The sequence below is a fragment of the Haplochromis burtoni genome, unplaced genomic scaffold (genome assembly GCF_018398535.1).
Source record: "Haplochromis burtoni strain Fernald_Lab_line unplaced genomic scaffold, NCSU_Asbu1 Contig_333, whole genome shotgun sequence".
In the NCBI taxonomy this organism is placed as follows: domain Eukaryota; kingdom Metazoa; phylum Chordata; class Actinopteri; order Cichliformes; family Cichlidae; genus Haplochromis; species Haplochromis burtoni.
Window position 1 is genome coordinate 428,866 of NW_024582694.1, and position 21,178 is coordinate 450,043.

At 41.1% G+C, this 21,178-nt stretch overlaps 3 protein-coding genes across 4 annotated transcripts; 2 read left to right on the forward strand and 1 right to left on the reverse strand.

Annotated features, from left to right (window-relative positions):
• Positions 1-234: 234 nt before the first annotated feature.
• Positions 235-13,229, forward strand: rev1 (REV1 DNA directed polymerase). Of its 2 annotated transcripts, XM_005942199.3 has the most exons (23): positions 235-545; positions 1,820-2,401; positions 3,196-3,270; positions 3,818-3,950; positions 4,644-4,812; positions 4,908-5,357; positions 5,858-6,714; positions 7,119-7,217; positions 7,319-7,435; positions 7,523-7,649; positions 7,727-7,855; positions 7,948-8,102; positions 8,188-8,307; positions 8,402-8,622; positions 8,724-8,896; positions 9,019-9,248; positions 9,328-9,518; positions 9,603-9,869; positions 10,201-10,300; positions 10,450-10,655; positions 10,758-10,908; positions 11,020-11,122; positions 11,240-13,229. In XM_005942199.3, the coding sequence occupies exons 3-23, from the start codon at positions 3,205-3,207 to the stop codon at positions 11,349-11,351; spliced, it is 4,176 nt and encodes a 1,391-aa protein (XP_005942261.1). In that variant the 5' UTR covers positions 235-545; positions 1,820-2,401; positions 3,196-3,204; the 3' UTR covers positions 11,352-13,229. The 2 variants fall into 2 exon arrangements, with proteins under 2 accessions (XP_005942261.1, XP_005942263.1); XM_005942201.3 differs by lacking the exon at positions 235-545 and having other exon boundaries at positions 822-2,401; positions 5,858-6,705; positions 11,240-13,228.
• A 671-nt stretch (positions 13,230-13,900) lies between these two features.
• Positions 13,901-16,711, forward strand: txndc9 (thioredoxin domain containing 9). Its single transcript, XM_005942202.2, has 5 exons — positions 13,901-14,007; positions 14,801-14,986; positions 15,327-15,445; positions 15,759-16,013; positions 16,102-16,711. The coding sequence occupies exons 2-5, from the start codon at positions 14,813-14,815 to the stop codon at positions 16,214-16,216; spliced, it is 663 nt and encodes a 220-aa protein (XP_005942264.1). The 5' UTR covers positions 13,901-14,007; positions 14,801-14,812; the 3' UTR covers positions 16,217-16,711.
• A 1,044-nt stretch (positions 16,712-17,755) lies between these two features.
• On the reverse strand, positions 17,756-20,987 carry mrpl30 (mitochondrial ribosomal protein L30). Its single transcript, XM_005942205.3, has 5 exons — positions 20,675-20,987; positions 19,156-19,242; positions 18,682-18,828; positions 18,267-18,340; positions 17,756-18,120 (listed from the first exon to the last, which is right to left on the reverse strand). Exons 1-5 carry the CDS (start codon positions 20,714-20,716, stop codon positions 17,988-17,990), a joined length of 483 nt encoding a protein of 160 aa, XP_005942267.1. The 5' UTR covers positions 20,717-20,987; the 3' UTR covers positions 17,756-17,987.
• Positions 20,988-21,178: the final 191 nt, after the last annotated feature.

Consider the following 21,178-nt stretch of genomic DNA (forward strand, 5'->3'; position numbering starts at 1 on the left):
GTCTATATTTTAAACAAACCGATCAAAGATGAGAAAGCTTTGATTAAGTGTCCAAATCAAACAAGGTACTGCAAAGGAGACAGGGCCCAGACTAGTTTTTTTATGCTCCTCAGCGTCCAACTCACTTATTTTGCTAGCGATGGAGGAAACTCCACCCCGTCTTTGCTTTTGCTAGCGCTGTTTTTAATACTATGCAAGACTACATTAAAAAATAGATAGCAGGTTCGCGCGGATGAGTGTTCACGTCCTCGTTCGTGCTGCACGTGCCTCTGCGTCACGGCCGTCAGTTGCCTATGAGATGAACGGCCATCTGAGGACAACCGTGCTGGGGGCCAGACAGTATACGCACACCACGGGGGAAAAAAACCCCGTGTATGTGTGTGTGTCCCTAGACTGCTCCGCCAACCGCTGTTGTGTCGCAGAAAAGCGGACACCTTGCACACAAACCCTCCTGAGTTCAAATGAGCAGCGTCACTCTGAAATAACCGACTGTCGCCGCGACAAAATAGCGGCTTCACAACGGCGACTCGTTTTTCGGCTCCCGAGTGAGTAAACTAGCACCGCCAGTGGGTTAAAAACTGCACAGAGCTTTCTGTACTGTTATAGACAATCCAGGTGACATGTACGTGACTGTCCGCGTAGTGGCAGCATAGCAGCTTCAAGCAAATACTGTATACAGTGCTGAAAACAAGAAGCCGGGGATGATGCGTCAAGCTACCTGAAAGGGTACACGACGACCGGAAGTTGGGCGTATTTTGTTTTTGAAAATAGCGGTTTATGCTAGGCAAATTTTTCACTTTAAATCAACAGATATATAGAAATGTGTTTGATTTTAAGGAAAGCGCACTAATTATAATTTGGTATTTTTTCTACACTACATATCATACATACAGAAATACATTTTTAAAAACTATAGAAAATCAAATGCTGTCCACATGTTTGAATATGCTGAACGGTTATCTTAGCTTATGAGTGTGCGTTTTCCACAAGTTTAAAATATGACATAAAACTACTGTGTTAACAGTCTGGATATTGTAAAATAAGCTCATGTCTGCAGTGCAGTATATATGTGAGTAATCATACACACCATAAGAAATTACACTGGAGGTATAGGTAAATTAAATTCCACATAATTTTGCTCCCTTACACAAAATGTTACCATAGTGGTCTATTTTTGTTCTACCTCTTTTGGCTGCTCAATATAGGGGTTGCCACAGTGGATCATCTGCCTCCATCTCACCCTGTCCCTATCCTCCTCTGTCACAACAACACTCTCCATGTTCTCCAAGAACTTTGTCTGTTGTCTTCCTCATCTCCTCCTGCCTGGCAGCTCCATGTCCAAGATCCTTTGTCCAGTATATCCACTGTGCCTCCCCTGCACATGTCCAGGCCATGCCATGCATTTGTCTCCAAATCGCTCAACCTGAGCTGTCCTTATGGTGTACTCCTTTCTAGTCGTGTCCATCCTGGTCAGTCCCAGTGAAACTCTAGCGTATTCAGCTCGTGTCTTTTTCGTGTCACCATCTCCAAACTATATACCATAGCATCTCATAAAACTTCCTTTTCACTCTTGTTGCTATCTTTATCTCAAAATTATTCTTGACACTTCTCTCTGTCCATTCCAAACCGCCTGCACTTCTTTCTTTACCTCCCTTGTACACTGTACATTGCTTTGGATGGTTGATCTCAGGTATTTAACCTCATCTACCTTCACTTCACCTGCTTCTTGCAGCTTCACTGTTAGTGTTTCCACAAAGCAGTTTCCTTCTCATTCACAGACATGCATTCTGTTTTGTTTGTACTGACTTTCCATCTGCAGAGCATACCTCCACTTGTCCAGGCTCACTACAGATGATGTCATCTGGAAACGGAGACTCCTGCTTGACCTGTCCATCGTTATCATTACAAACAAGAAAGGGCTCAGAGCTGATCTCTAATGTAATCCCACCCCCATCTTGACTCTATCACACCTCATGGCAGCTCTGCACACCCTTGTTCCAGAAAACCATAACAGCCTAGTCGACAACCTTTATTTTGAAAGTTTTGCTACCGGAACTACTTTTGCCTTGCTCATTGGTGCTTGCTGAGAGAGAGAAAAGAAAGCAAAGGGATTCAGGCGGTTGAAATGGAGAGCGAAGGGACTGGGAGGGTGAGTGAAAATGTTCAAGAGACATGGCGTGGCAGCATGACACAATAAAGGGGACCTCGGTTCACCAAAAGGAGTCCTCGGAATAACAGAATCGGGGAGGCGGAGGACTCGATCTGACTGTCAGAGGATTTTCATCTCGCTTTGCTTTGGTCTTACCTCGTTTAACCCAATCAGTGGGCACACAACGTTTCAGCTGAGCAGTATCTGCAGAGAGAAGTCTGTGGCTAACAACCAAGTCTGACAGGATACAAGGTAAAGCACTTCTCTTTGCGAGCAATCACTCAGGAAGGTTGGTTTGTTTACAGCCGTGGTTATCGCCACACTAAAGTTGCATAGTGTTATAGCGCTGTTTAACGCTGGGTTGCTAATTCTACCAGTATTGTTAGCAAGAGTCTGCAAAACACTCAAACTGTTCCTGATCCTTGATTTATAATACCATTTAGTGGCGTAGCGACATGCATTATTAACCAGCTAAAACCGCTTAGAGTTGCTAGGCTAATGCTAGCCGTCCACCTAGCTCGTACATGGAAGAAGTGACAAAGTGGCACATGGGGCTATGCTGTGACCTATAGCGACTCGTTGTGACCTACCTGTCAACCGCAGAGAATCTGCCCGGGCATGTCCTTTGGCACGGACGGCTTTCCCTTAAAGTGTGCGGCCAGTACCATGGCATCTAAGCTCATTTAACATTGATTCGTTTAACTGTTGTTAATATCAGTCATCAACACTGGTTGCATTGTTCCTGCCATTTGGTTTGCACATGGGGAAGTTTTGTAAACAAGAGACATCACTCAGGAAGGACTGACTTTACTGTCACCTGATGTTTAAAATAACTGCCACACCATCTGAGCAGCATTTATGACATTTAGGTTCATTTCAGATTGGATAAAAAGCTGTTATGCATCGCAAAGGTAATTTTCTTGTCCTCCTGGATTTAACCATAACCTGTGAAATTAAGTCAGCAGTTTTATTGTGTGCATTTATGATTGTGCATCTCTGAGTTGTTCTGTCTTTGTACTGAGGAATTGTCTCTCTTCTGCTTTCAGATACTCAGTATGAGTCGAGATGGTTGGATGAGGAAAAGAGCCAATGCCAGCGATGACAATGGTTGGGGCGAAAGGGTGAGTCTTATTTAACTCAGCTCGGTATGGAATGGAGCTGTGTGTAAGGATAGTCAGTTAAAAGGTATTACATGGTTTGTGCATTGTGTGCCTTCCAGCATTAATGGGGACACTAGGAACACCCCACCGCCCTCCCACACACTCATTATAACAGCTAAGAGCTGGATTTAGATCACTAGTTGTCTAATTGGTTAAGACTGGCATTCACATTTATGCTTTATAAGAAGAGTGACCTCTCCATATAGCAGTCCAATATACAGGCAAGGCAATAATGAAAACTCAAGTAGACAGCAATATATCATAATATCAGTATCTGTGCAGAATAACTGAGTGAGAAAACCTCCAGTGTATGTGTATATATATATATGTGTGTGTGTGTGTATGTTTAGATATTGTGTGCAATATTATGACTGTATATAGATATCACATAAAATATTTTAAAATCTTCATATTTTTGCTGGTCATGTGCAAACCATAAAAATCTGGTTTGTTAATTGTTTCCTGTTTGTCTTTTTGTTTCTATAACTGCTCTAATTACTGCATCCAGGGCGGCTACATGGCCGCCAAAGTTTCTAAGCTGGACGAGCAGTTTAGACTTGACGCCCCCAGAGAAAAGCAAAAAGAAGGAGCGTGCTCCAGCATCTTCACCGGAGTGGCTATTTATGTCAACGGATACACAGGTAATGCTTTGTAAATATTTATGCAGATTATAAATTTGGTTTGCCTCATTTCTTCAGCTGCTCCAGCATGAAGACCATAAATTCTCTCAGATTTCTCTCTCAGAGGATTAACTGATGAAAACAGTCTTCTGAATGCTGTTTTCTTTCAGAAATTAAAAAAGTACGTACAGACTTCTTTGGCATTTTTCTCACACTGATTTATTAGTTTTTTTTGGTTTGATTTATAGTTTCATAAATCAGTTTTTGACTGTCTTGATTTTATAACTCAAGGTACTGTTTTTCCACTGTGATCAAATCACAGGTTAGTGTATGCTTGATCTAGTATTGTATTTTGCTTTCATAAAAGCTTCGTAGCTCAAAATCATCATATGAAAAATGATCAAGGGAAAAAAATAACTTGGAAAAACTGAAATAAACATCAGGCTCATCACCTGATGACATCTGCAGCACACTGGAGACTCATCTCACAGGCAAAAGATGCCAAAGTGCAGTAGCTTGGGAGTTTTTATCCACACAGTGACTATGGCTGTGTTAAAATTGCTGGTTTTTGAGGCACTGGGAAATATGACAGTGATGTATCCTGATGAGCTGAAAGCTGTCATGATGCACATCAAGATGCTGTCTAAGGTGTTTTTTGCCTTTTAGTAAGTTGACATTGTCATTTTTGCCACACTTTCATATTTTTGGGAGCAGATCCCAGTGCAGATGAACTACGCAGACTGATGATGCTGCATGGGGGTCAGTTTCATGTCTACTATTCACGCTCCAAAACCACCCACATCATCGCCACTAACTTGCCTAACAGCAAAATTCAGGAGCTCAAAGGGGAGAAGGTCATCAGGCCAGAGTGGATCACTGACAGGTCTGTTCATTGCAAGTTGATAATGTTTATATTTCATATTTTGTTGTACAGTATTAGCTGAAAACCTTGTTTATCTTGTCATTTGTTTAAAACAGTATCAAAGCTGGGCACCTCCTGCCATATCTACAGTACCAGCTGTATGGCAAACACAAAGGCCCGCTCTTCCCTGGCATGACTCTTCGTCAGACCTCAGAGATTCCTGGACCGAGCCATGGGGTGCTTCAATCAAGTACCCATCTAAAACTAAATCTGCCGCAATGCAAAATTAAACCCCCTGTTCTCAATCATAAGAAGTCTTTATGCAGCGCTCAGAGCACCCCCGTCCACATCCCCAGCCAATCCCGACCTCAACCTGAGTCCATTCAGCACAGCTCTCCAGCTCGCTTTGTTAACCCCGAACCAAGTCACTCTGCATCCGGCCACCTCATTACAGATCCCAGCCACAGAAGCCCTTTGCACACACACCTGCTGCTTAACCCAAACTCCACAAAGCACCCACACAAGTCTCCGCAGTCTGCTTCCCCACAGGAAGCAGAATTAAAAACGTGAGTATGTAAAGTAAGTAGTTACACTTAAAGTGGACCTCTTATGCATTTTTCCTTATTCATTATTTAGCATCGAAACGCTATATTTCAGACATTTGTTCTACTTTCAGACCACTCTGATGTCATAGAGGTGGCCTATCATTTATAATATGTTTGACACAAGGCTCCTGTTGTGCACACATTCGATGTTCAGATAGTCTTTTTCAGAATGAAGTTGGCTTAAAGGGAGATGTGTTGGCACAACTAATTTCAAATCGTGTAAGATAAATGAGGTTTCATTTGAATTGAGAATCAAGCAACTCTGGTAGACTCAAGTAACACAAATAAGGATCTGAAAATGTGAAAAATAGGTCCACTTTAGGTAATAGCTCAGTAAGTTCTGTAGATTTTTTTTTTTAATTAACTTTACATTTTAAGGTTTTGAACAGAAATCTTTAAAGAGCTTGAAGTTTTTTTTAAATGTCATTGATTAAAAACTCTTCATGTCCTTTTTATCACAGAAATAGAAACTTGCAGACCTCAGTGGATGTGAGCCATTCGAAAATGAATGAAATCCAAGAGTGTAGCAAAGAAAAACCTCATCTCGCTGGGGCCTCAGATGTGAAGGATGCCCCCTTGACCAATGGACACACTCACATTGTTAATGGTGCCTTAAATTCAGAGGACCTGTCCCCTGTTACAAATCAACCATTTTTGATCAACAGCCTGTCCAAATGCAGGGTTAGGAGTTCACCAGATAAACCTCAAAGTCCTTCTGTACAGTTCCAGGCCAAGCCTGACCCCTACGAGTTTCCCCAAAGCCCTCCAAAGCAATCTGACCAGTCCCTTGTCCTCGTGCAGCAATCCAGCTCACAAAGAGCCAATGAGAAAAGACTTAAGCCTCCACCACCAACCTATCAAGAGGCTATAAAAGCCACTGAAAGCCACCTCTTCCCAAAGCAGCTTCAAGCACCCCTTCAGGTCGATATGATTTCTGAAAAGACTCTTTCTCCTGCATCTCGCTCTCTTTCACATTCTCCAGTTCGACTAAACGGAAGTCACCACAACGCCTTTACATCTGACTCTGCCTCCCTCAGCACAAATAATGTAACATTCAAATCTGAACCTCCCATGGACGAGTCATCGTCATCATCATCCAAGTCTTCAGCACAGCTGCTAGAACATACGGGCAGTTTGATCTCCGAGTTCTACTCTCACTCACGTTTGCACCAGATCTCCACGTGGAGGAGTGGCTTTTCTGAGTACGTCAATGAACTGCACAGCAAACGAAAAGGAGCAGGGGGCGCCAGCCTTCCTGGGAAAGAGCGTTTGAGGAAATCTGCGGCCCAGCGATCTATAGACACTAAAGGTAGGAAAGGTAGGGTTGCTGTGTTTTTCTGTACATTTCTGAGGGCTTCTTTTCTTTATGTTGCCTAAAGACTTTGGACCAGGGATAAAAGATGTGCCCTTGCCTGCTCCAGCTGGGGACCTTGGTTGTATGTCAGTCAAGGTCTAGATCCCCTATAAAGGGGGAAAAAAAGCTTAGCAGTATATCATGATTTATAATTCTACAATTACCATTTTTTTTGCAGTTGTATGACTTATATGCTTGTATGCTAGAAAACCTGGTATATATTGAGTATAGCAGTGAATACCTTTAATTGGTAGGCCGTCGACATCATTGAGGCACTGCATACATGCACCACAATTGTGCATTAATATTTTATTTAAATCTGAAAAACTGCCCATTGACAATATTTGTATGTATTTGTTATGTGTCAGGTTCATCAGCCCAAGTCAGTGTTAAATCTTGTATCCTCCATGTGGACATGGACTGTTTCTTTGTGTCTGTGGGGATTCGAAATCGACCAGATCTTAAAGGCAAGCCACGTTTTTGTCTGTTTAAATGTGCTATCAGTAAATTTAAAAAAAAATATGGATGTGACACACTCGCTGCTCATGTTTAAAATTGGTTCTTCCAGGTAAGCCTGTAGCTGTGACCAGTAATCGTGGACAGGGCAGAGGGCCTGTGAGACCAGGAGCTAACCCTCAGCTGGAGATGGAATACTACCAGAAAAAATACACACATCCACAAGCTGGTGAGATTGTCATAACAGTGGCTTTCACAGGCTTTTACATGTCCAGCCCTTCTGTAACTAAGCGTCCCCTCTCTGTTCACCTTTCAGAGAGCGCAGAGGATGAGATACACACAACTCCTTCACAAGAAAGCCCTGACTCTCGTACCAATGGAGTAGAGCAGGATGCTGTTGCTCTCTCAATGGCAGAGATTGCATCCTGCAGTTATGAGGCCAGGTAACCTATAAAAACAGATCAGGTCTGCCTTAGTTTCGTAACAATAAGAATATGAACATATATTCTTTCTTCCACAGGCAAGCGGGCGTAAGAAACGGCATGTTTTTTGGGAAAGCAAAACAGCTGTGCCCCGCACTGCAGTCTGTCCCATATGATTTTGAGGCCTATAAAGAGGTGGCCCTCAATATGTATGAGACTCTGGCCAGGTAGAAAAACAGCGCTATCTTTTACTCACACTAATTATGTTCTCCCTTAATTCTTAATATGCATAACTTATTCATGATTTTACTCTTTTCAGTTATACCCATGACATCGAGGCCCTCAGCTGCGATGAAGTGTTGATAGATGGCTCTGCGCTGCTAGCTGAAGTGGGCGCCAGCCCTGAAGATCTAGCCAAAGCGGTCAGAGCAGACATCAAGGAGAAAACGGGATGCTGTGCTTCAGTGGGCATGGGTAATTTGTTTGCCCAGTTCGTACTGTAAAATAGATCAAGGCGGCCGCTGCATTTTACAAAGTCTGACTAATCTGGTGTCTTCAGGGTCCAACATCCTTTTGGCTCGGCTGGCGACTCGTAAGGCCAAACCTGACGGCCAGTATTTCCTAAAGTCTGAAGAAGTGGACGATTTTATCAGGGACCTCCCGGTGACAAGCTTGCCTGGTAGGTGTGCAGCACCACCTTCTGGACAATCCACTGATATCAATTCTGTGTGGTAAAATATTCAGTCAAATGATGGTGATGCTACTTTTTCAAGGTGTTGGGCCTGTTATGGGGAGAAAGCTGGCCCTCATGGGTGTGCGGTCCTGTGGTGACCTCCAACAAGTTTCTCTGTCTAAGCTGCAAAAGAAGTTTGGACCCCGTACTGGACAGACTCTGTTCCGCTTCTGTAGGGGTCTAGACGACCGGCCAGTCCGCTATGAAAAGGAAAGGAAATCTGTCTCTGCTGAGATGAACTACAACATCCGCTTTACTCGGGTTAGACCTGCTATTTGTCCTCCCTTCTGTGTCATGTGTTCTACTTCAACATGCCAGCTTTTTTTTTTTTTTTTCTAATCCTCTTATGTATCGTTCACCAGGTTGATGAGACGGAGTGTTTCCTCACTAATTTGTCCATGGAAGTGCAAAAACGTTTACAAGAAGCAGGTCTGCGGGGTCGAAGAGTCACTCTGAAAGTCATGGTTCGCAAAATTGGAGCGCCACTTGAACCTGCTAAATACGGTGGCCATGGCATATGTGATCATTTAGCCAAGTAAGAAAGAGATCGTTATTCTGTCCTTGTGTGTTACAACTAAATCTTCATATTTTCTCCTCTGTTTATCCTTACCACTGTTTCTTTGTAAGCTTATCTTTATCTGTATCCCTTTTCATCAGGACCGTGATGCTCGCTCAGTCCACTGACAGTGGTCAGCTAATCGCTGCTGCAGTCATCAAGCTGTTCCACGCCATGAAGGTAGAGGTGCAAGACTTAAGAGGAGTTGGCATTCAGGTTCAGCTTCTTGAGGGACATCAGTCTGCAACACAGGACTGCCGAGGCCTGCGAGGACGCTCCATCAAAGAGATGCTGTTAGGCCAGGCATCGAGTGCCAGATCTAATAACCGAGGCGCGTTTGGTGTTTTTTGGTTCCGCTTGTCTTCATTGCTGTCTGTAAAAATCACTTACGTCTTGTAATATTATTACAGATGCTGCAGACGCGCTTCAGGAGAAGACTACTTCCTCTACAACAGTCCCAACAGCAAACTCCGCGCCATATCCTTTGTCACCTGCTGAGCCAGTACCCGGAACAAGCAAGGAACAACCAGCGTGCAGACAAACTCCAAAGCATTCTCGGACACGTCTCAACTTCAGTATCGAAGTCCCCTCCCCTTCACAGGTCAGGACTGGAGTGAAATGTCTGACTGGTAAAACAAAACCTAAACGGTAACATGCCTCTAACTGTCTCCTAATTTTGTCCAAGGTGGATCGTTCTGTGTTGGAGGCCCTGCCTGCAGAGCTGAGAGAACAAGTGGAGCAGTCGTGGACCAGGAGAGATGGGAGGCCAAATAACTGCCATTCCCCTGTTCTGCAGCTTTCCCCTCTCATTTCTCATCCAGCCTCTCCCCCTCGTCCTCCCCTTGCAACCGTACCTGCACTGAATTATCCACCTGTAGGAACGTTGGTCCTGCAGATTCCAAACCAGCCAGAAAGTCCAGGAATTGTACTGGAACTGCCTAACTTCTCACAGGTGTGTGTGCTATTAGATTTTTTTTTTTTTTTTTTTTTTTGTGATGGTTTGCCGGTGATTTAATTTTGCAGTCTAAAGTAGAGAGAAAATCAGGAAAAATTGGAAACTGTAGTTTCTGTTGTACTCCATTCCACAGAAACATGTAGTGCCTTGCTGGCTTGTCGCAATTTTGCTTATTGGAGCCTTTAAACAGCACAAAGCGCTTTTCTCTACTGGAAATGTGCCATGAACACATGAGTTGTGACTGAAGCAGATGGTCCCACAAGTTAAAGAAAACAAAAGCTGGTTCCATTGTTGGTAGTAAGTGAGCTTCCCATCTGTCTGACTGCAGGTCGATCCAGATGTGTTTGCTGCCCTTCCCAAAGAACTACAGGAGGAGCTGAAGGCTGCCTACAGCCGCGCAACCGGTGTACACCCTCAGGTGAAAATGTGTAAGTCAGCAGATGAATTTCCTGAAGGAGTGCTTTTCCTTTTGATTGGTTGTTTTTACTTTTTATTTTTTTAACCCTGATTTTATTATTTGATTTTATTTTGTTTCTTGTTTGTTTTTTGTTTTTTTGCCCTTCTGGTTTCTCTGCAGTGGAGCAGAAGAATCCACTGCTGCAGCTAAAACAGTCTGGGGCCGGAATCGGCAGTGGTCGTGTAAAGCGTCGCTACAAGAGAAAAAACGCAGTCAGTCCTCTTAAAAAAGGAGCTTCTCCACTCAAGAAGCGTCCAACAACAAACAGCCCAGCCAAAAGCCTGCCACCTACTGGAAAATCACAGGAACCAATAAACAATCGAAAGGCAAGTTTGTCCTCTGCTCTATGCATATGATGCTGCAAACACGTGAAAACATGTGATTTAGTTGACTTATCTTTAAAAATTGCAACTTCTTTTCATTCCCAGACTGAAAATGGTCCCTCAACATCAGTTTCGAAACCAGAGATCCCACCAGCTGTGGTTAAATTGGCTGCTCGTCCTCCTCCAGCACTGGCAGGAGCCTGTGACTTGACAGACATTAAAACACTACTACGGGAATGGGTTACCACCATAACAGGTACACAGATGTGTTATGATGGCGTTTCCTGTGGTGCTGTTGTTGTTGTTGTTTTTTTATGGGTTTCCAAAAGTGCATCTTTATCTATTTATTTTTTGTTTATTTTTTTAGAACCCATGGAGGAGGACATCTTGCAGGTGGTGAAATATTGCACTGACTTAATTGAGGACAAAGATTTGGAGAAGTTGGATTTGACTATGAAATACATGAAAAGGTTAGTTCTGTGGAGTTAAGATTCCTCAATTTAACTGTCTTCCTCTTTCTTTGTTTTCAAGGTTTCACTTGCTTGTTACGCTTGAGCTTCGTTTTTTGTTTTTGTTTTTCCCTGCAGGCTCATGCAGCAGTCAGTGGAGTCTGTTTGGAGTATGGCTTTTGACTTCATCTTAGACAACGTGCAGGTGGTTTTGCAGCAGACTTACGGCAGCACCCTGAAAATAGCATGAAGAAAGACGGGGTGCTCTCCTCGCTACATGCGATCGTTGTAAACAACACTTTTTTGATTTGTTAATTTCACAATACAAATCATGATGTCTAAATTCTGACTTATGAAAGATACAAATAATGGCTACACTTTTATGAGAAAGAGCCATGACAGTATTTTGAAGTATTTTGGACAAAGCGGTTGTTTTTATCACAGAACAATGATGATAGTAGCAGCTTTTTGGAAACTCACTTTCATTCACTCTTATTTTCCTACGACTCATTTTCATATGCAAGATTTTATTAAGGGCAAAAAAAGCATTAAGGGTATCTGTTTTTTGTAGCACTGCAAAACTTTCAGCTGGTATTAGATCGCATACTCCTGTGGTGACCTGAGCATTGGTGCTGTAGATCTGCTCCAGAGATCTGTTTCCAGAGACAGTTCAGGGTCATTTTGGGTTAGAGAGTCACAGAGAGTCAGATCTGGAGACTGCTTTCTGGCTCGATACCAACGAAGGCTGCTGTTAGATCTCTGAGTCGTAGCTGGACTCTGAGACAAACAATAACATCCGTTCCATCCAGGCCTGATTTCGAAATGTATTTTTTGTTTTCATTTTGGGTATTTCCCCGTCTTGAGCGTTAGAATCTGGTATGTTAAATTTTCCTCTCTTGGATACATGATCATGTTAAAACAAAAAGTATATTTCAGCAGTTTTACAAACCGCTTACCTTGTAGCATTCTTTATACATAAGACATTTTCAGAACTGATTGGAGAATTTTTTGGGGGGGTTTTCCCCATCATTGTTTTATCGGTGCTCTTTGCCACTAGCACTTATCTGTGAAGCATCTACTGCTGCGTGCAGCAGTGTCGCTTTTTTTTTTTTTTTTCCTTGTTTCTCGTTTCTTTCCAAAAAAAGAAGTGCCAAACGCTGTTATTATACTGTGTAAATAATGTTTTAAAGATCTTTGTCTAAAGTTTTAAAAGAAAAAACATGTATGTAGAAAAATTACCTCTTGTATTGTTTACCGGTAGTGGATTCTTAGTAACTGTCTCTAAATTGTAACTCTTTAAATGTTTCTAAATGTTCCAACATGGAAGTCAGAAGCTGGCCAAAGCACTTGAGGTGAGGTTAACTGTTGATTCTCAGTAGCACTCTGATATAGGAGGATGTCGACAGGGGTCATGGCAATCAATGAGTAGCCTATGCATTTCTATTTTTTCTCACATAACAATGAGATGTCCCTTCAAGACCACGTAACATTAAATAAAGCATTTAGTGTTTATGCTGAATGTGCATAGGAAGAGGCGATATGATAACTCTGTCACCCACAGTGTCTGATTCACACCCTCGAGACACTTTGTACAGCTTGCAGCTGTGTCGCAGTATTTGTGTGAGGTTTGACTTTAACAGCAGATGCAGCTGCTTGACTTGTGATCGCACCATGGAGGATAATTTGCTTGCAGTTAAAATGCGTGTTTTAAAAGATAATTCTGATATGCAAACCAAATCAATCGGTCATCTTTTGAAACTTGTTGAAATGAATGTAATTTAGAATGTGTGATTCACTTTCAAGACATTGCTTCTCTTCACCTCTCACGTGTTTCCCGAGGGGAATGGCCAGAAGTTAAAATAAAATAATAATAATAAATTGGCCTGTCTTGTCTAATCTGGCTCGTGCCTGAAGACCTGAAGCTGTGAAACTTGTTTGTAAGTTTTCTAAACCTTGGTAATAAACTGTAAATTCTGTATTCATTTATTTGTCTTTGCCTTTCTATAAACTGGCCTTCAAAAGGACTTTCAGCTGATAGAATATGGTTATGAAAATTATCTTCAGTGTCTCTTTTGTGTTATTCCCAGGTCTGACAGTGATGAGCATATAAATATGCTAGACATGTCTGTTAGAGGTGTATATTATTTTGATGCCAAAAAATATTGAATTTAATAACTTATTTTGTATTGTTTAAATGGTTGACAAGTTGACAAGCTACACCATTTTTTGGGGGGGTCTAGAGAAGGCATATGATAGGCTGGCAGGAGAACAACTGTGGTACCTCACTAAAGAGTAAGTGGTAAAGAAGTATGTGAAGGTGGTGCAGGACAGTGGTGAGGTGTGCAGCAGGAGTGACAGATGGCTTGAAGATGGGGGATTATATGAAGAATTGATGATATCATCGATGAATATATAGGACAAAGGAGGTTGCTTTTGGAGCTGTAGCGGGTATAAGCCATGGCAACAGCTTTAATCTTCACATTTCGACTTGATTCTCAAAATAGAATTTCGATCCCTCCTCCCCCGCCCCTCTTAAAATGCTATTTCAAGTCTTACCTCGAAATTTCGACTTCATTCATGATGTTTTGCATATAAACTACAAATATTCTTCAGCACGGGATTTACTGCAAACAATATAACAATATATTTTTTCTTTAATACATCAGATGACAACTGGGTCGCTATAAACAAAAGCAGCAGTACAACGTGAAAAAAATATAACACACACACACACACACACACACACACACAAAATAAATTAATAAATAAAAATTAACCCGTAGTATTTCACGAGTTGCCCGGATGTACTTCCCACGACGTCAGACGGGCCCGCTGTGACGTTGTATCCGCAGAGAAACGTTTCGTGCGCGGGCTGAGGTGTTGACGAGCATCTGTCACTTTACTAGGTAATAATTTAATAGCAGCTTGGTTATACTTTATATTTTCGACAAAAAGCACAGTTGACGTTCATTTAAAAAAATAAAAGATCAATACAACTGTTTCCAAAACTGTTGCTGTAACGTTTGTTAACAATGGCGGGGCTAATGCTAGCTAGTTAAGATAGCAAGAAAACGCAGACTGAGAGTTTATAGGGAGATTTTTGTTGAACTGCTGGCGTGTAGAAGTAGGTGTAGCTACGTTTCTTAGTTTGTATAAGTTAGCTGCAGATACGTAAGAGGTACCCAGTTACGGTCTGTGCCTGTACCAGCTAACTGTAGGCACCACTGGGCAGAGACAAGGTGTGCCCCCCAGCCGTTACTGGCTTTGTCTGCGGCGTTAGCTAGCTAAAAGAGGAGCTCTCGGACCAGTTTCTGTGTAAGCAACGTTGCTAACGTTACATTGTTGTACATACTTGATCACACCAGCTCACAGTGTAGGGCTAAAACAGGGTTATAAAATTTGGGAACAAAGGCGATGACGAGATTCCTTTCTCTTTATTTTGCGTCTTTGCGCAAAATAAAGCTTATAAATAAGTCGTATGAATAAGTGAACTATTTCCTAGTCGTCATGCGCTCCATCACACTACCTTTGAACTTGTAGCCAGTGCAGTGTGGATGTCACATGACTGATACACATCAACCACTGACATTTGCAGAAAGCTTGTATCAGCTGATATCGATATTAGGCACTGTGATGTTGTTATTGTCCTGCTGTCTGGTGTCATGTCTCACCATTGTTTATCTGCCCATTTTCAAACAGAGTCAGGCAGCCATGGCTAACCAATCAATGGAAATCATAGCAAAAGTTTTGGAGCAGTCAGCCAAGCTGGTGGAGGAGCAGGTGGATGCCCAGTTGGCCAAGCTGAATGAAATGGATGAAGATGATTTGGAGAGGCTGAAGGAAAGGCGATTAGAGGCACTAAAAAAGGCCCAAAAACAGAAGCAGGTGTGTGGGACAATTTATAATCACTGTAGCATTTTGCTGTGTTAATTTCTTAAAGCAGATAAAATAATTTGAATCACTGAGAAGATTCACTTCTTATTCGCACCATCAGCAGAACCTAGTCTAAAAAATGAAACTTTAGACACTACAATTTGTACTGAAGTCACTCAGTTCTTTGAAGGATCATAATAAAACACCTGGTGTCATGTTTATAGACTGCCTTGCTCTGAAGTTAGGCTACACAGCAATTGGGTCTATTATTCAAACCCTTTAAAGAGTGTTTTCATTGTACTCCACTATAATAGCTTTTCTTGTATTTGTAATCTTTTGTTTTGCTTTTCAGGAGTGGTTGTCTAAAGGTCATGGGGAGTACAGAGACATATCCAGTGAGAAAGACTTTTTCAGTGAAGTGAAAGACAGCAAGAATGTCGTGTGCCATTTCTACAGAAATTCAACCTTCAGGTAAGTCACTAAATGATGCAACAGGACCATGAATTAGAAATGTAATGTAGTTCAAAAAACAAAACAAAGAATCAGAGGTAGTTTATAGAAAATTAATGTTCTGCAAATTAATTAATTAATTTATTATAATCATCTTTTCAGACAAAATGACATTTCCTACGTGTGAAGTGTGTTTCAGTTACCTTTAACAATCAACATTGCGCCTTGTTTAACAATCAACATTGTGCCTTGTTTAGCATCAGTTTTTTTTACTCAGTCGCCAAGATATTAATCTGTTGATGTCAGACATCTGAACTTGTCGCTCTGTCCTTAGATGTAAGATCCTCGACAAACACTTGGCCATCTTGGCAAAGAAGCACGTTGAGACCAAATTCATCAAACTGAATGCAGAGAAGGCCCCATTTCTGACAGAGAGGCTGCGCATCAAAGTTATTCCGACTCTGGCTTTGCTTATTGATGGAAAAACAAAGGACTATGTGGTCGGATTCACTGACCTGGGAAACACGGACGAGTTCACCACAGAGATGCTCGAATGGAGACTTGGCTGTGCGGACGTTATTAACTACAGGTGAGATGTGCGGTAGACTCACTCGAGCACCTTTTGTGTTGTGAATGAAAACGTTTTATCTAACATGATCCCTTTTTCCTGTTTCTAGTGGCAACCTGAGGGAGCCCCCAACAGCGACACAGAGATCAGGAACAAAGTTCACAAAAGTGGAGAAGAAAACCATCAGAGGGCGAGGTTACGACTCTGATTCTGAAGATGACTGAAGAGGCTTGACAGTGTTCGGGTTTACTCTCTCAGGGCTACCTCATTACTAAAACTCCAGCAGACAGCCCACTTCCTTTTTTCCCTCTTAGTAATTTCTATTTTTTTAATTAACGCAATCCACTGATTCATTTTATTTAACAAGCATGTTTGTTTCAGCCTTATTTAAGGACTTATCCACCATGATTTATATTGGAATATCTGAGTAATAAAATGTATGGTTCATGAACAAGGGAGCACACTGAGCGACCACTAGCTGTTAGCTGTATTTTGTTTTTCTTGATTTACAGGTGTAATCATTTATTGTAGACAGCTGTCTCACGCACTTTCCTGTAACCTTTGTACGTCTCGTGTTGGAACCAAGTTCATGGTGCATGTGAGTGCCAAGATCATCTTTGAAGAGCAAAATAAATTTTTACATGACATTTCATGGTAGCGTGAGTTTGACCTAACTAATGCAGACTTAATAAAAACAAGAAAAAGATGGGGAAAAAAAACCTGCTTGTGTATTTTTTGTGTTACTTCTTCAGGGTTAGAGGCAGCGTATTTGCAAGAGTTGTATGTTGCCTTTATGGATGAAAATAATACATCCTTAAACTCACTGGATACTTTTGTCTTCAGAACAGTCTAAATTCTTCATAGCATAGGTTGAACATGGTGCTTGAAATATTCCTCAGATTTTGGTCTATATTCACAAGATTACACAGATGGAAGCATCAGAAGATTTGTGGACTGTGATCAACAACACTTGGGTAGGTTGTAGTGTTTAAATGATGCTCTGTTGGTACACAACCTTGGAGAAGGTTGTGTTGGAAAATCCCAGAATATAAGCAGTTTCTGAAATACTCAAGACTACACTGTCTGGCATAAACAACCATGGCACACTCAATCACCTTGAGGCATTCTGATACTGCAGCAGGCTGTAATGACCATGTCGAAATGCATGGAGTTGCTACCATGCGATTGGCTGATTAAATATTTGGATTAGCAAGCAGTGTACCATATGTACCTAATGAAGTGGCCAGTATAATTACTGGCAATGTTTTTATGTGAGCCTTTGTTCTTAGAAAACAAAATAGGTGGAGTTCCCATTTGCTGTTTTTGCCTTTAAACTGAAAACTATAACCATCTAAAAACATTTTATGGGCGTGGATTATTTGTAGCTGATGAGACTGGCTGGTGCTATGCTGAGCACGTTGAGCATTACTACAAAACTAAAAACCGCAACACAAAAGGGGGCCCTCGATTTCTATAAATAACTGTTTGGCAGTCTGATACAATTGAGGTGGTGAGCAAAATACTTGTCTTTGGGATTTAGGAAGTCATTTTTAATTTTAACAATCTGAACCACCAACTGTTGTTGAATGATCTCAGAACCCAAATTACACTTTTTACCAAATTACTAGCTGTCTGTAAAATTAATATGCTGGTATTCAAATTGCTAAACTGTTGATATGTAGAAAAAATAATAAAAATAAATCAAGTTTTCTGGAAAAGTTTAATGAGTAATTCCTGAATTAACTCAAACTTAGAACAGTGGGTTTGCACAGAGTTGAATTTTAATGTCAGTATTCCTGCTTCATCAGGATGGCACTTTGCTCAATCATTTGAGAGACAGGTTGATGAGAACATTTAATCATATTCATCTGCAGCTCAGCATCAAAACACAGGAAACAGCAATCAAGAAGTCTGGTTGGTGCCACGGCTTTCTCTCACTGCAGAGAGAATGACAACAGGACATTTTCCAGGACATTCACACACGCAACAGTGGAGCTAAGATTCGATTGCCTTGTTGTCTACAGGTTGGAGGAGGTGGTGTACAATAAGTTCTCCTTTGCTGTTGATGTATGCATCGGCCATGTCATGCTCAGCAGGGAGCCCATAGGGAGTCTTTAGTGGCTGTATCCTGAAGGTATCAGAAAGAGATGGCAAAGGAGATATAACAGTATAGATATGTAGGCATCTCAGGCAACCTCAATTTGAAAAAAACTAACCTTTTTTTAATAGTACTTTAAGAGTGATGTGTTACTACTTTTGGGTAATTAATCCTACCTTACAAGGTGCTTGACAAACTTCAGTTGGCTGTTGACTGCAGGAGTATTTTTATGAATTACAGGGACTTGAGCCTAAGTGCGAGACAAAGGCAGAGAAAATTATTCCAAAAGATAAAGGCTGTGAGCGTCTGCATGAGGTGACACACTCTGTACAGATCATTTATCCTGATCAGAGCTCCTTCAGGGTACAAGTCACTGTTGAAAGATGCTGAAAGACGCAAAGAATTAAATGGAAATTCCTGAACTAAAGCTGACAGCAGTGTTTTGTTGTATGTGCAAAAAAACAAAAAACAAAAAAACATTGAACATGATCCAGTTACATTAAGTTAATCCAAAAGTAAAACAAAAACGATCTGTAGCCTTTACAACAAGGGAACCCAGTTTGGGGTCCTGTACCATGACAGAAATTTTACCTTTTGAAGCCCGAGGTGTTTTATTATCTCTTTCTCCCAGTATGGCCTTCGCAGCGCACTTTTGACCCGCGTCACTATGTGCAGCTTGTGCGGCTGGTCTGGATCGCCACCATATTTCTCGTGCTCTTTCGATCGCTCAGCAAAAATCTGTTAAGAAAATACAGAATAAAGGATTATCATTATTCCATGGCAGGGTTCATCTGTAATGACGGGCCTAAAGCAACACTTTAAAAAAAAAAAAAAAAAAAAAAAAAAAAAAAAAAAAAATGCTGAGTAGCTAATAATCCACCTAAACCATTTTGTCTACTGGACCTGCTGGAATTATACCCAAACTTACTTAATCCAAATAAATATTAATGTAAAAGAATTATATTTTGACACACACATGGGTAGGGCCACAAGACGTTACATACTTTGAGTGTTGCTAATTACTTTACAAATGTACAACATTATAGATTCTAAATTTATTCTTACCTCTGGTGGGATTCTGGATTTGGAGAATTTGCTTCTTGCTGACACATACCATGCAAAAGGTGACAAAACTGGAGCTTCTGTCAGGGTCTGTAACATATGCAAACAGAGAGAAGGTAAAAAGCAAAGCCCAGTATCAAGGAAAATGTGTTTACTTACATATGCAGAAAATCTAAAAAGTTCTGTAGAGTTAAGTCTCAGAGATAGATTGCTGTTACTGGTGGTAGATATTCTTTTCTTTAGGGAACAAAAGTTTTGTTTTTTTTTGTTTTTGTTTTTTTAATGATTTAAAAATCTGATATTCTGACACATCAGCAGATATTTTGTTTTTATCTTTCAGATCCACAAAATATGAACAGATTTCCCTAACATTTGTCATGTGTAGTTATCCGTTTACTGATTTATGCTTTGCCTGACTCTGGTCAGGTTGTTGGATTTGTGTTACTCCAAACAGCTAATAGCAAAAGGGAAGTTGGAGCGTGCCCTCTGGTGAACAAACTACACAGATCACATTCCTCCCATATTAGCTTTTCATCTCTGGATCCCTGTTAAATCTAGAATTGGATATAAAATTCTTCCTCCTTACATACATCTGATACACCTGAGCACTTCCACTTGTCTCTTTTCACTCCCCTTCTGTTTACACACCACTGCACCAAGTCATTATTGCATACATACATTTTTGCCTTCCCTCTCTCCCTTAGTCTGCTTTTTCCTACCTCTCTTTGCTTTTTTCCCCTCTCTCTTCTATTTCCTCTCATCACCCTCTCCAGTCACAGCATATGCCTGCCCCTCCATGAGGTGGTTCTGTCAGAGGTTTCTTCCTGTTAAAAGGGAGTTTTTCCTTCCCACCATCACAAAGTGCTTGTTCATGGGGGCTAGTTGAACTCTAGAGTCTTTACCTTACGGCATAAAGCGCCTTGAGGCGACTTTTGTTTTGATTTGGCGCTATATAAATAAAATTGAATTGAATTAAAGCATATTGAAGCGATTTTTGATGTGAACTGGTGCTATATATAAAATAAACCTGAACTGAATCTTAGATGACAATATTAGTATTAAAGTTCTAACTTTAATACTTGGAGCACTTTCTGCAGCAAATGTAGCCTAGTGCACATCACAGCTGACTGGATAGTGGTGCAGAGAAGCCCAGTGGCTTCACACAACAAGTGAGTTTCATTAATGCTGAGTTAGTTACAATGGCCTCATTTTCTTTTCTTTTTTTACATAACTGAGCACGTTGTATATGTATCCAGGACATTGGTCATTATATTTGAAAGTTTCGCGTCCTAAAATTCAGCACTGCAGTCATCTAGCAAACAAAATAAATAAATCCAGTAAACCTAGAAAAATCCAGTAACTATTCTCCAAGTCCCATCCCTGATTTGGGTTTCAGGTTTAGCTGGATTTTTCCTCAAGCAGCGTTAAACTAAATGAGCCCGTATGTCAACTTCAAGATGTACGAAACACTTTGTAGACAGTTCAAGTCTGAAACATTAAAAACGTGCAGTGATGTACCCACCTTGACTGATAAAAAGCTCAAACTGCGACAGACAGCTGACATGTTGTGTTCCTTCTGCTGCTCTTTAGCTAACAGGGGCTACGAGACAAGGTTACAGCCTTGCTAACCGCTAAATAACACGGAACTCGAGCCTAACTAACCGCTATGAAAAACTGACCTATAATCATACCAAATTTACCAAGTTCGCACATTTAAACATTAATTCGGCACTGAAAACAGCAGTGAAACAGGAGAGTCACGCTGCTGTCAAGCCCTCTCTCTCCTCCGTCTTAACCGGAAATGTCGGGGAGTTACATTAAAAGAGCACCGCCTCTTCGAGAGCACCGGCAATTTGCACATTGTTCCTACCCTAATTTTTCTAGTGTGATAAATATGTTGTTTGAATAAATTTGGACTTAATAAAAACTGAAAATACTTTAACTGTGTGTTTTTATAAAAAAAAATACATAACCATCAATTTTTTAACCAAAGTCATTACGTTTCTCCGGGAGTTATTTTTATGGG

Bases quoted from the DNA above. Each gene is read 5' to 3' on its own strand.
- mrpl30 (XM_005942205.3), bottom strand. From the start codon at position 20,716: ATGTCAGCTGTCTGTCGCAGTTTGAGCTTTTTATCAGTCAAG. The intron at 19,243-20,674 runs GTGGGTACATCA...CATATGTTACAG, and splicing joins TGAGCTTTTTATCAGTCAAG to ACCCTGACAGAAGCTCCAGT. The intron at 18,341-18,681 runs GTAAAATTTCTG...TCTCGCACTTAG, and splicing joins AACACCTCGGGCTTCAAAAG to GCTCAAGTCCCTGTAATTCA.
- txndc9 (XM_005942202.2), top strand. From the start codon at position 14,813: ATGGCTAACCAATCAATGGAAATCATAGCAAAAGTTTTGGAGCAGTCA. The intron at 14,987-15,326 runs GTGTGTGGGACA...TTTGCTTTTCAG, and splicing joins AGGCCCAAAAACAGAAGCAG to GAGTGGTTGTCTAAAGGTCA. The intron at 15,446-15,758 runs GTAAGTCACTAA...CTCTGTCCTTAG, and splicing joins TACAGAAATTCAACCTTCAG to ATGTAAGATCCTCGACAAAC.
- rev1 (XM_005942199.3), top strand. From the start codon at position 3,205: ATGAGTCGAGATGGTTGGATGAGGAAAAGAGCCAATGCCAGCGATGAC. The intron at 6,715-7,118 runs GTAGGGTTGCTG...GTTATGTGTCAG, and splicing joins AGACACTAAAGGTAGGAAAG to GTTCATCAGCCCAAGTCAGT. The intron at 7,650-7,726 runs GTAACCTATAAA...TTTCTTCCACAG, and splicing joins TCCTGCAGTTATGAGGCCAG to GCAAGCGGGCGTAAGAAACG.